Source organism: Melospiza melodia, chromosome 1 (genome assembly GCF_035770615.1).
Source record: "Melospiza melodia melodia isolate bMelMel2 chromosome 1, bMelMel2.pri, whole genome shotgun sequence".
NCBI classification, from domain to species: domain Eukaryota; kingdom Metazoa; phylum Chordata; class Aves; order Passeriformes; family Passerellidae; genus Melospiza; species Melospiza melodia.
In genome coordinates, this window is record NC_086194.1 from 26,679,021 (window position 1) to 26,691,061 (window position 12,041).

Consider the following 12,041-nt stretch of genomic DNA (forward strand, 5'->3'; position numbering starts at 1 on the left):
TCTTTCTAGATTGTTTATTAGGTGTGGAGATTGTTTATTAGGTGTGGTCCTAGCCCCAGACTAACGGAGAAGTGAGACTGGGAGAGACAGGAAGGAGAGAGTTGCAAGGGAAAAGTCAGCTGCAATTTTTTGTTCTCCTTTTGAAAGGAGAAGTCCCTAGGCAGCTTTAGCCTGCACTGCAACGCAGAGGCTGTCTGGAGGGGCAGGATGACAGTATGATTCCTCGCAGGCTGCACACTTCTGTTCAAAGCTGTGACATGAGCATTCTGCATGTCTAGCAGAGTGATGATGCTGGAAGCATATGGAGGTGTCCATCTTCCAGGTGTTTGGATCAGAAATGGCTATGGGGGAGGGCTCTGGTGCGGCTCTTTCAAAGAGTACTCATTACCTTCCCCATTCTTTTCCTGCTCCCCTTTCGTTATAGTGTTCCAAACTCAGACCCCAAAATTAAAACATATTTAAGTATTAAGTGTTTTACAGCTTGATACTGAAGTTTCAGATCACAGAAATTAGTTACCCTTATGTGCTCTGAGAGAAGAATTTGACAGGACAACTGAAGTCTTCCTTTTTTTTACCATTTCCCTCTCTGTACAGCGTACTGGTGTGCTTCTTGCTTTGGCTTTGGGAAGTGATAAATCTGAGGTTTGCTATTGAGCTTGGGCATCTGGTAAGGCTGCTCTGTGCTGCTGGTATCCTCCCCTTCACCCTGTCCCAATGTCACGCTAGTAATGATACCGTTTAGGGGATGGAAGAGTGTATGAAAAACATCCATAGGATTCTTTGCAAAGTAGAAGCAGAAACAGGTCGGTGAGACCTTTCAATTTGTATGACAGCTGGCAGGATAAGCCACAGCACCCGACAGTGGTGAGCTTTCCAGCTTCACTCCGAGGGGCTGTCCAGCTACAGGTTCCTGCTGGCGCGGGAGAAGCCACCCTTCCATCGTGGAGCCTGGCTCCCGCAGCCGTCACCCATCTGGGCTCCGCGATCCTGCCGCCTCCGCGCCTGGCTGGCGGCGCCCGCTGACTTCCAGGCGGAGCAGCACTGGCGGTGCACGGGACAACGCAGAGGGAGGCGGAAAAACTAAAATGAAAGGGAAGAAAGAGGAAGAAGATGCTCTGCCGTGCTCCTTTAAGGCGGACAGCCGGCTCCCGCGGGAGGGCAGAGAGGGAAAGGGCTGTGCCCAGGCAGCAGAGCGGGCAGCAGGGAGGGCAGGGAGGGCAGGGAGGGCAGCGCCGCTCCCGGGCAGAGGCAGGCAGCAGGGCGGCTAGGGCAGGCAGCAGGGACAGGGCAGGCAGAGGGACAGGGCAGGACACACGGCAGGCAGAGGGACAGGGCAGACAGAGGGACAGAGCAGGACACACGGCAGGCAGAGGGACAGGGCAGACAGAGGGACAGAGCAGGACACACGGCAGGCAGAGGGACAGGGCAGGCAGCAGCGCGGGCAGGGTGGGCAGGGCGGGCAGCGCAAGGCAGATCGCGCCGCCCGGGGAGGGCTCTAATTCATCACCCCGTTCAGCGGAGAGGATGGGACGCCGCTAAACTCCCCTTCCTCCCTCCTCCCTTCCCCCCTCGCCTGGCAAGCCCCCCCCGTCCTCCCCCCTCCGCTGCTCTTTCTCTTTCCCCAAGCAGTGAGCCTCGGACAGTGCTCGGCTCCAGCGCTTTATTTTAAGATGATCGGCCAAGGTCTTTGCAGATAGATTTTATCTGAAGTTAAATAGCAGGCGCTCGCCGCTCACTCGCCAATAAGTCATTTTTAATAGAGACAAATCGCTCTGGACGCCCCGGAGCGCCGGTGCCGCCGCTCCTGCCCGCGCCCCCCGCCGAAGGCGAGCGGGCAGCCCGGGCTGCTCCCTCCTTCCGTAAGTGTCCTGCTCGGCGGATCCAGAGGGCGGCCGTGTGCGGAGAAGGGGAGGCAAGGGGGGGAGAGCCTGCCAGCCGCCCCGCCGCCCTGACAGTGCCTGCGCTGGATGCACAGCGGCCGCGGGACCCCTCGGCGCGGAGCGCGGCCAGGAGATGCGCAGGGGCGGCGGGCTGCGCCGCGGCACTCGGCCCCTCTAGGCTCGCCCATGGAGCGTCCCGCGGAGCCCCGTCCGCCGTCGGATCCCGCACGCCGTACGTATCCCCAGCGCGGCCCCCCCGCGGCGGCGGGGCTGTCGGCGGGCCGCGGGGGCGGAGAAGGGCTGGGGCCGGGGATGGGGGTCCTCGCCCGTCGGGGCGCCCCGGGGCGCGGTCCCGGCCCGGGGCAGGGCACGGCGCGCCTTTAGGAGCGGCAGAGGGAGGTGGGCTCTTGCAGGGGTAAGCAGGTCCTGCTCGGGCGTCCCGAAGGCGAAGCTCTCTGCCTCGGCTTTAAGCGCCCACAAGCATCCGGAGCCACGACCCCAGCGTCCGCTGTCGCCTTCTCCCCGCGCCGCTCCCTAGCTCGCTACCGGGGCTCCGCAGCCCACCGGCGGGCGGCTGCCGCCCGGTCCCCACCGGGGCACACAGACAGGCAGGGCTGGCAGTGGCACCCCCGGGCCGTCCCAGCCCACACCACGGGGCTCTCCCGCCCAGGGAAAGGACTGAGCGCCGGGGAGCGCTGCCTGTAGGCGGTCTGCCGCCACCTCGGACCGTGCGATCACTTTGCTTTGACGATGGATTAACTCGATTTTAATCGTTTTTTGTTTCGCCCACCCCCATTCACACACCCCATCTCCTCCTTCTCTCCCGCCGCCGCCCCCCCGCGCCCCCCCTTTCCCTATACACCTCTGTTCCCCCCTTGTGCTGAGCCTAACCTTGTCTTGTGGTCATGGGATCTATAATTTCGTTTTTGTCTAGGCTGGTGAGAGCTTTGCTTGTTCTGTAAAGTGGATGTCAGGTGGATCTATGCTCTGGAAGGAACAAAGAGGCAGCGAAAGCAGCGCGGGGGAAGTTTGAGCGGCGAGGATGCAGGCTGTGTACTGGTACGCGGTCCTTCTGCTGCAGCCCACTCTCTACCTGGTGAGTGTCCCCGGCCCCTCTCACGGGCCGGGCATGGGGATGCTCGTCGGGGAGCAGGGCGCCAGCCTGGCGGAGAACGAGCAAACTCACGGCAACTACTTGCACGCCGCAGCCAGCCCTGCCCCGTCCTCCTGGGGCCGGGATGGTGCGGGGCGGTGCCGGTCCCGGCCGGGAAATCTCGGCGGGGTGCGAGGACCTGAAACTGCTCCGCGGGGACGGGGTGCTCCGCCGGGCCGGACCGGGGTCGGGATCTCCTGGGCTGCGTCCCCCGGTGCTGCCTCCCGGACCGGTCCCTGTGTGTCTGCGCGGGCACCAGAGCACCGCCGCGGGGGCGCCCGGCCAGGCTGTGGGATGGAGGCAACTTCGTGCCCTCCGCTCCCTGCCGAGGGTGGGAGCCCCTCCGGAAGGGAACCCCGCCGTGTGCCGCTACGGGCGGTGCGGCACAGGCGGGCGGGCACTCGGCGGCGAGCACAGCTAGTATTTTCCGCGAGAAGTGTCATTGACTTTCGTAGCAAATCTCCTTTAAGATTACCGCGGGAACACGAGTAAACACCGGCGTTATCTCCTTTCACACACACACTTTATTCCCGCTACGATTGCAAGGAACAAAACCTAGGCAGACTGCCCTTTTGCAGTCCGCATCCTCTCTCTCTTGTGATGCGTTAAGCAGGCAAACGCTTGGCGGCAGCTCATCCCCGTGGCTACGGGGGAGGGAAAAGACCTTTTTCCAGGAGCGCTGCCGAGAGAAGCACACCGGCGCCCGTGCTGGGGGTGGTGACGGCGACAGCCCGGCTCTCGGGCTCTGGCTCTCGAGCTCGGGCTGCGGATCCCGCTTTCGGGCTCCCACTCCGGCTCCGGCTAGGGCTCCGGCTCTCGGGCTCCGGCTGCGGTTCCCGTTCTCCAGCTCCGGCTCCGGTTCCCGGGCTGCGGGCGCTGTCCGTGCCGCCGCTCCCTGCGCTGTGGCGGCCGCGCCGCCCGGGGGCGCTGCGGGGCAGCGCGCGCGGCCCCGCGCGGGGCAGCCAATGGGGCGCGGGCGGGCTGCGGGGGGGGTGGGGGGGGCAGGCGGGGCCGCGCGCGATCCAACCGCGCCCGCGCAGCGCCCGCGTGCCCGGCCCGGCCCGGCCCAATCCAGTCCCAAATCCCGGCCCAATCCCGGCCCAAATCCCGGCCCAATCCCGGCCCAAATCCCGGCCCAAATCCCGGCCTATCCCGGCCCAATCCCGGCCCAAATCCCGGCCCAATCCCGGCCCAATCCCGGCCTATCCCGGCCCAATCCCGGCTCATCCCGGCCCGGTCCGGCGCCTCCCGGCCCTTCCCGTGCCCGCCCGATGTGGCTCCCTCATGAGGGGTCCTGCCCTCGGCGGGCGGTGCCACGTCTGGCGCGGGCGTCTCTCCTCCCTGCGAATTTTATAGCTGGGGTGGGGGTGGAAGGGTGGGGGGAAATGGGGAGAAAAGCGCGTGGCAAATAATCCATCAAAAAGCCGGAGCGAGATCGATACGTCGTGTTAAATTTTAAATGTGTTTGCTGGCAGTTAAACTGCTCTCGACTCATTACAACAACAGTGCTGGATTTATTCTAATGCGCTGCAGTCTGAACAACAAGCGCATTAATTCTCCTTTAATTGTAAACTGGGAGCATTTGAAAACCATTCAGTGTGCAAATTATGCTGATTCAATTACCGTTTAGTTACAGACTTCATTACCTGAATACTTTTTTTTTTTCCCGAGGACTTGGCATTGCAGAGTGAAGGAGACGATTTTCAAGTTTCCCTCGAAACAATGCAAAATATGACACAGAAAAAAAAAAAATCGGGAATAAAAGGCGAGCTAGGAGGAGGGAATGCGCCCTTCAGCTCGTCTGTGTCTTCTGCCAAAACGCTCGAGAAGGATCCAAAGGATTTCCCTAGCATGATTCTTCTTTCTAACTCCATTCTTCCACGTTTATGCCAATCTCCCCCTATTCTCTATATTTCAGGAGTGACTCTGAAAGTTTGCATTAGGCCATCACATGGTAACAAACTGTTTGTTAGCACCGAAGCATGAAGTTTTGATTAAAGCTTTAATGTGGCACCACAAAGCAGCAAGGTGCAGCACTTTGTTGTGCCTTTCCATATGTGCACGTCGCTCCGCGTGGACAAAAGCAGTTTCAATTAGGAATTAAATTTTCAATGCTCAAACTGTTCGGAAGGGTAAATGAAATGGCAGCACAAACAGCTTCCTATCGAGTTTGTTAAAAAAAACCTTTTTGAGAGGGGTTAATAATATAGGTGAGAGGGAAAATAGCCTGTTTCCCCTTTGCCTGAATTAGGAGGTGTTCATGGAGAGTGAACAGCTGCAGTGAGGCTGGGCTGCCTTGAAGTCACTCATTTACAGACACTGTCTGCCTTGTAATTTCTCTTCACTCAGCAAACCGCTGCTCTTTTTCTTTTTCTTTTTCTTTTTTTTTTTTTTTTATTATTTTTCCCCCTCCTCTGTTAAACCTCTTCGTAAGAAATCTTAAGGAAAAAAAAAAAAAAACCAAAAAACAGTGCTTCAGGTTTTCTTCCCCTTTGAATGGGGCCATATGCTATTCAGCCTTATTGCCTGAAATTTATAGAGATCGTGGCCGATCTGAATGAGTAGGAATTTTGCTGGGGTAGAGATGGTTCACGTTGTTATGTTTATTGAAAAGAACATTAGTTGTGCATTGCAAGGTGCATTTTCTTCTTGTTTTGAGCTGTGCAGTTTATTGAAAATGTTATATTTGATTTGCAATGGTAGTGCATTTCCTTTGGCCTAAATGGGTGACTTAGTACTTATTTGTCAGAATTAGGAGTCAACCTTTAAAGTCATGCAGTTGTTTTCTTTCTCTACTTTTAGAAAGCTGCAGAAAGTATTCAAACACCTACACTAGGTCTCATTTACCACGACACTCCACATCACTGCTGTTCTTTCAAAAGCATCTTAGTCTGATTCTAATGGATGATGTTTCCTTAACTAACAGTGCTGAGCTCAAAATCGTCAGTGAGGAAGAACGTAAAGAATAAAGAAAAAAACCAAAATAACATCTGGAGATTGCAGACTCTCTTAGAATTGAGTTCTGTTTATAAGGACGCTGGGATTTTACACCATTCCTTTAAGGGAAACCTTCTCGTTGTACCTCCTGCCTAGTTGCCTGTGAACTTCCAGTCCGACACCACAGAACAATAAAAGGCCAGCCTGTTTCTTTTCATTTCTTCCTCATATTTTTTCCTCCTGTGTGGAAGCAGCAAGCTGTAGAAGTGGCTACAGACCGCGCGGGCTGTTAGGAAGGACGGCAAGGATCCCGAGTATTATTTCTCAGAGGGACAGGTCAAGCAGGCCCTCGAAGGAGGAGGCAGATCGTGTTCGCGCCGGCAGCTGCGGAGCCGCTCCGTGCGGCGGGGCCCGGCGGGCTGTGCCCGGCAGCTCCCGGCGGCGACGGGCGCTCGTCCTGTCCCGTCCCGTCCCGTCCCGTCCCGTCCTGCCGTGTCCCGGCGCTCCCGGGCTCTGTGCAGCCCCGGGCGGCGAAGGGCTGGCTCACGGCGGGGTTTCACCCCCGCCACGGTCACAGGCTCGACTCCCGCCCGCCCTGGGGACGCCGTGCCGCCCCGCACAAGCACGGAGTGCGTACATGCACCTCTTTTGCCGGGATCACCTCGGCTCATTACTTAGGTGCTCCTACACCGGAGCAGCGGGTACGGAGCTAAAATCAGTCGGAATTTTGCGTGGCATGCTGCTAGGGTAAGGATCCCTCCCCCTCTTCATCCCCCGCCCGGCTTGTCGTCTTCTCCCAGCAAAGCGTTTATTCACCGGTGGCTTTAATTAGGATCCGCACCGGAGCCGGGTGGCTGAGTGCTGAACTCTGTGCAGAACTTGAGCAGCGCCAGAGCAGGAGGAGGGGCGGCTTTGCGCCCCGCGGCCAAGGCTGTTCCTCCCGCGGGGGGAGCTTTCCTGCGCGGCGCTTTGCCAGAGGAGCAGAACTGCGGGGCTCACGGGGCACCTTGTTAAACACGGCCATGGCTTTGGCAGAGGGGCTTTGGAAACAGCCTGCTAACCTCCCCGCCGCGCCGGGCTGGGATTTTAGGGTCTGTTTCACACCGTCACTGTAGCTTGGAGGCCTTCTGACAGCCGAGAGGAGCTTCCCTGCAAAATTGTTGTGAATAACAGGGGTTTAAAATTGTTCTCAGTGGTGGCACACTTGGTACAGTATTTGCTGAGGGGGTAAACAGGGGGTTAGCGGCTCTGGAGTTTGTGTACATTTAATTTCGCTGCGTGTCGCACTGTTTGCGGTCATTTCACCCCGGTTAATGAAAGCTGTGGTGAACGTGAGGAAATATCACGTGCCGGCGAAGATAAGTTGTTTTTTTTTCTTCCTTCTTTTTAAAGATTGTTGCTGATTGTGTCCTACTTTGTCACGGAAGGAAAAAAAAGCCCAACAAACAAACCTACACCTCTATAGGCAGAAAACAAAAGAGACAGGAGGCATTGTCCTATCGTAATCACCACCCACAGTATTTTCTCAGAGGCATTTGGTGGTGAATGCATTCGGGTATTGCTTTTTTCCCCCAAATAAGCGTTTTCTTTCAATTTTCAAATTGACGTCGAAGGCAGGGAGGGCGGGGGAGAGCGCTTGGCGAGCAGGGACAGAAGTGGCTTTTTGTGCGGGGGAGTTTATGTAGCCTTGAGAAGCTCCCGCTCCCTCTTTCTTAACGAGTTTGAAAGATGCTGTAGCGGTGGTGTAAAGGGAAAAATTACCCTTTCGGAAGGTAAGACAAGGGAATAACAACGGGACCCCGACCTCGTGTAGGTGAAACAAACTTATCTGCGCTCTAGATTTTTTTTTTTTCAAGCTGAGGATAGTGTATTCTTTTCCAGGCTTCCTTCCCTGCTTCCTAACCACCAGAGACCTGTGCTAGTTTTAGAAGGGGTTTTCCTGTACTGAACTTTCTTTTTCCTGATGCTTAGTACACACTATTTTAATTCAGTATATAGTTGGAGAAAGCAATCTGGAATAGATTTCACCTTCTGGGGAGGGACCTGAATGTAATCCAACATCCCTGCCTGTCTTCGACTAACCAAATCTTCCAAGTCGGTACGGTACCTGGAGGTGTCCATTTTAACCTCTTTAATATTTCCCTGCATCTCTAAACCGCCATTTTAATTAACAAAAAACCCATTTCCTAATCGTCTTGGAAAGTGCGGTGAAGCAGGTTAAGAAACCAATTGCTCGGAATAGCCAGCACTTGGAGAAAATGAATGTGTGAGCCATCCTAGCCTCCCTAGGATTGGCTTCTGTTCTCCCGACTGGATTTGGGTGAAGTTTTAATGTGATTTAGCAGATAGTTTAACACCCAGCTCGCTCTTCTTGTAAGTCAGCATTAAACCACCTCCTGGGTGCTTTGTAAATACAGCTTTAGCATTTTTTTCATGCAGCAGATTGACATGTTGACGATTCTGCTTTAAGGAATGTGACAATAAAGTTGAAACCCAAAGGCTGGCAAGCACTTCATCAAGGATAAAAAGGTTCTGCTGTAAGGATGTCACTCAATTTATTGTGAAAGTCGAATGAATTACGTTTAATGAAAGTGCTCCCCAGATGAATATTACCAGCAATTTCCTGAGTTGGCTCTGTCAGATTGATATGAGGAAATGCCAACCCATATCAAAAAAGATCTCCAATCTCAATTACTATGCAAGCTTTCGAAGAGCTCCTTTTTATTGATATGATATATATTGGCGGGTTCTCAATGCTGTGCAAACTACTCTCTGTTTAACAGGACAGCACACTTCCCAGTTTATTGTTTAACACCACGTTTTTCTGGCTGTTGTATAAACTTCTGCGAGTGCCCTTTTTCAGAGGGGAAACTGCCTCTCATCCTCTTTCCTTTTCTGTGACCCAGAGAGATCAAAGTTGTGTGGCTGGCAGGCAGCGGGGACGACGCTCATTGCAGGAAGTTTGTTCAGCCTGGATGGACAAAGCCGAAGGTCAAGACAAATAGCTCGGCTGAGACAATGGCATTGGATCCCCTAATTTTCAGTGCATTTCTAGGCAACAATCCAGATCGCGGTAATATTTGTTGTGACTAGCAAGCCAGTATTCCTATCCTTTCTTCTTCATTCCTCTAGGGCTTCTAGGGGCAAATTAGGAATTCAGTGAGCCCTCGAAGGGAGAGAAAATCTCTCTTGTTACCTCATCTACATAAGAATTGACTTTTCGAGAGGCTTTTCTGCTCTAGTTTAACTACGGTGACGCCGGTCGTTACTCAAGAGTACAGCTTCTTTTCCGATAATCCGTCTTGCTGGGCTTGATTGTGATTGATTCAGTCAGATTTCTTCTATTGCTTTGCCATACTCATTCAATTTTTTGTATCAAAGCAGAGAGACGGTATTGAAGGACAATAGGGAGGCTCTCAAAACTCTGCAGTAGGACGGGGACATGGTTACATTCACATGTGGGGCTGCACTCCTTGCATAAAGCATTAACGAGGAAGCAGAAAGAACTTGTGCTTAGCACATATCGGGTTAGTCTGGCTTCCTATTTCCCATTCGTTGCGGGATCCGTGTCTGAAACTTTATTCAGAGTATGATTAGTCTACCTGTTATTTATTTATTTATTTATTTGTTTGTTTGTTTATTTTTAAAAAGTATGTTTTCCCCCCCTCTGTCGGAGATACTGAGTGTTTCGAGCCGCGGACGGCGAGTGCAGGCGCTGCGGGGAGAGCGGGCAGGCTCTGGCAGTGGGGCCGAGAGAGGGCTGGCCCTGAGTGTCCCGCTCGGCGCCGGGCCGGGGCTGGCGCTGCCCCCTCGGCCGGGCCGGCAGCGCCGTGCGGCAGCGCCATGGAGAGATCCCGGGATGGGGCAGCGCCCTGGAGAGATCCCGGGATGGGGCGGAACCCTGGAGAGAGCCCGGGATGGGGGAGTGCCCTGGAGAGAGCCCCGGCCTGGAGAGAGCCCGGGCCGGATCAGCACCTTGGACAGAGCCCGGGCCGGGCAGCACCACGGACAGCGCCCGGCCCCGGTCCCGGCCCGCACCGCCGGCCGCTCTCTCACAGGCGCCCCGTCCCGGGCTGCTCAAGGTTTTGGGCTGCTGCTGCTTAGACCTCATCCTCAACACGCTGTGGAGTTGGGGCTTGGCTCTCTGTGCCAGTTTTCCTGAAGGAAGGAGGGGACGGGTGGACCAGCAGGTCGATGTATTTGTTTACTGTTGCTGCAGACTGTCTTTCACTCAGTGGTGAAATGGTAGCTTTGTTTTCTGAGGAAAAGCTGGTCAGAAGGACAATACATGAGTATGCGGTAGAGCAGGGGTGGTAGAATGAATCTGGGGATAGGAAAGCTGTTCTGAGATGCTCAGGTTTGTCTCATTGTATTCCAGGACCATACATACTCTTGGAGAGAGACCAGAGATTTGCAAAAGCATTGGAGTAAAAAATGAGGTCTGAGACATGGCTGACACTGAGACATGAGAACAGGGAGTTATTAATTAACAATGACTTTTTTAATCCTATGGGTCGGGGCAGGAGTGTCTCTCAGACACAGTTGATGTCATTTTTCGGGGTAGTGGCGCTCTGAGGCACCTGTGAGGGGCAGCCAGATCTTTCTCCTTTCAATTGATTGCCTGTGTCCTGGCAGACAGTGCTCAGGGTATCTCCCAGCCCTCCACTTGCTTTCACAAGGAGATAATCACAGGCAACTGCCTCCACCCCTGTAAATCCCACTTACTATCAACAGAGCTATCCTCTAGAGCTCTACTGCCTGAAAGGCACTTGTCAATGAAACAGTGACTTTTGGCAAGGCAGGTGTAAGTGAATGACTGATGAAGAGTCCTTCAATAAAGGAATGTGATGGGAATTGACTGGGCTGAGAGGTAAAATAACCCACAATCTCTACCAGCCTTCCAGACAAAACCATAAGCCATTTATTCCTAATCCATATCCTCCCATGAATACCAGTAGTGATTGTGATGCTTTTGCTGGATGTGAACATTCTCCAGTCCCTTTTGATTACACCATATCCCTGTGCGTGGTGTCTCACAATTGCATTGTCTGCTGCAGAGATACTGCTTTTATCTTCCAAATGCCACCCTCATTAATGTCAATGTCTCACCGTCCAGCCAGTGACAAATTCTCAGGGACGTTCATCTGCCTTGCACACTGCATAATCTCTCCCGCTGCCTTGTCTTTTCCTCTCCGAGGAGAGATTTAGTAATATTTTCTTCCTTACCCCCTGTATCTGCTCAAAAATGTTTTGTCCACTAGGTGGTCTCTGTCCTGCCCATTCACGAGTTAGTTTGTCCTGTGAGTTATCACCTCTCCTGTTAATCTGTTTGATCACTTTGATGACAGATTGACCAATGCATGCAAAGATGAACTGCTCTTTTCAGATCTGCAGGCTGTCGAAGGGAGAGAAATTAGGCCTACCAAATGATTATGACATTAGTGCCCTCTTTTCCTCAGATTTCATATTCTAACCCAGACTTGACACAAAAAACAAAAGAACAAAGAGCCTGGTTGTTTCTTTGTCTGGGTAACCTGGTTATTGTGTGCACAAGAGCACTTGTGAATGCCCTTATTTTGCTGGGCTTTTGAAAATGTGGTGATAGCTGTGCAGCGGACTTGTTTTAGAAGCAGAGCTGACAGACAAAATAATAGTAGGAAAGTTATCTAATAACCTTGGTTCTTGGAAAGGCACATAATTATAATAGATACAATATATAAAAATATATATTAATTAATTATTAATATTATAGTAATATATGAGACATTAGAATTATATTTATTTATTTAGAAAGAAAAGTAGAGAGTCACTTAAATCTCATCAGTACAGTATCCTCAGCTGAAAATTAAAAGGTGCTTCTTACCTTCCTAGTTGGAACATGCTCTGAAATAACAGGAGTAGGATTACCAATGATTAGTGACCAGTGTTTTATGATCCTCTTTCCCCTTCCCCTGCCCTATGTCAGCCTTGCATTATGTGTGAGTTAACTTTCAGCTGGCACAATATTTCCTGCACTTGTTTTAGAGGTGCATGTGAGCTACTGGGTAAAAGTAAAAATAGAAAACGAGAAA

At 53.1% G+C, this 12,041-nt stretch overlaps 1 protein-coding gene across 3 annotated transcripts in view; it reads left to right on the forward strand.

Annotated features, from left to right (window-relative positions):
- Positions 1 to 1,608: 1,608 nt before the first annotated feature.
- The window catches only part of NXPH1 (neurexophilin 1), a 135,427-nt gene continuing 124,994 nt past the window's right edge, over positions 1,609 to 12,041 (forward strand). The window contains exons 1-2 of one of the 3 annotated variants that reach the window (XM_063152076.1): positions 1,609 to 2,112; positions 2,815 to 2,976. In XM_063152076.1, the coding sequence (XP_063008146.1) occupies positions 2,923 to 2,976 (54 nt within the window). In that variant the 5' untranslated portion in view covers positions 1,609 to 2,112; positions 2,815 to 2,922. Of the gene's footprint in view, positions 2,113 to 2,235; positions 2,296 to 2,814; positions 2,977 to 12,041 lie in introns of those variants that run through there. The other 2 variants (XM_063152089.1, XM_063152084.1) reach the window with 2 other exon arrangements.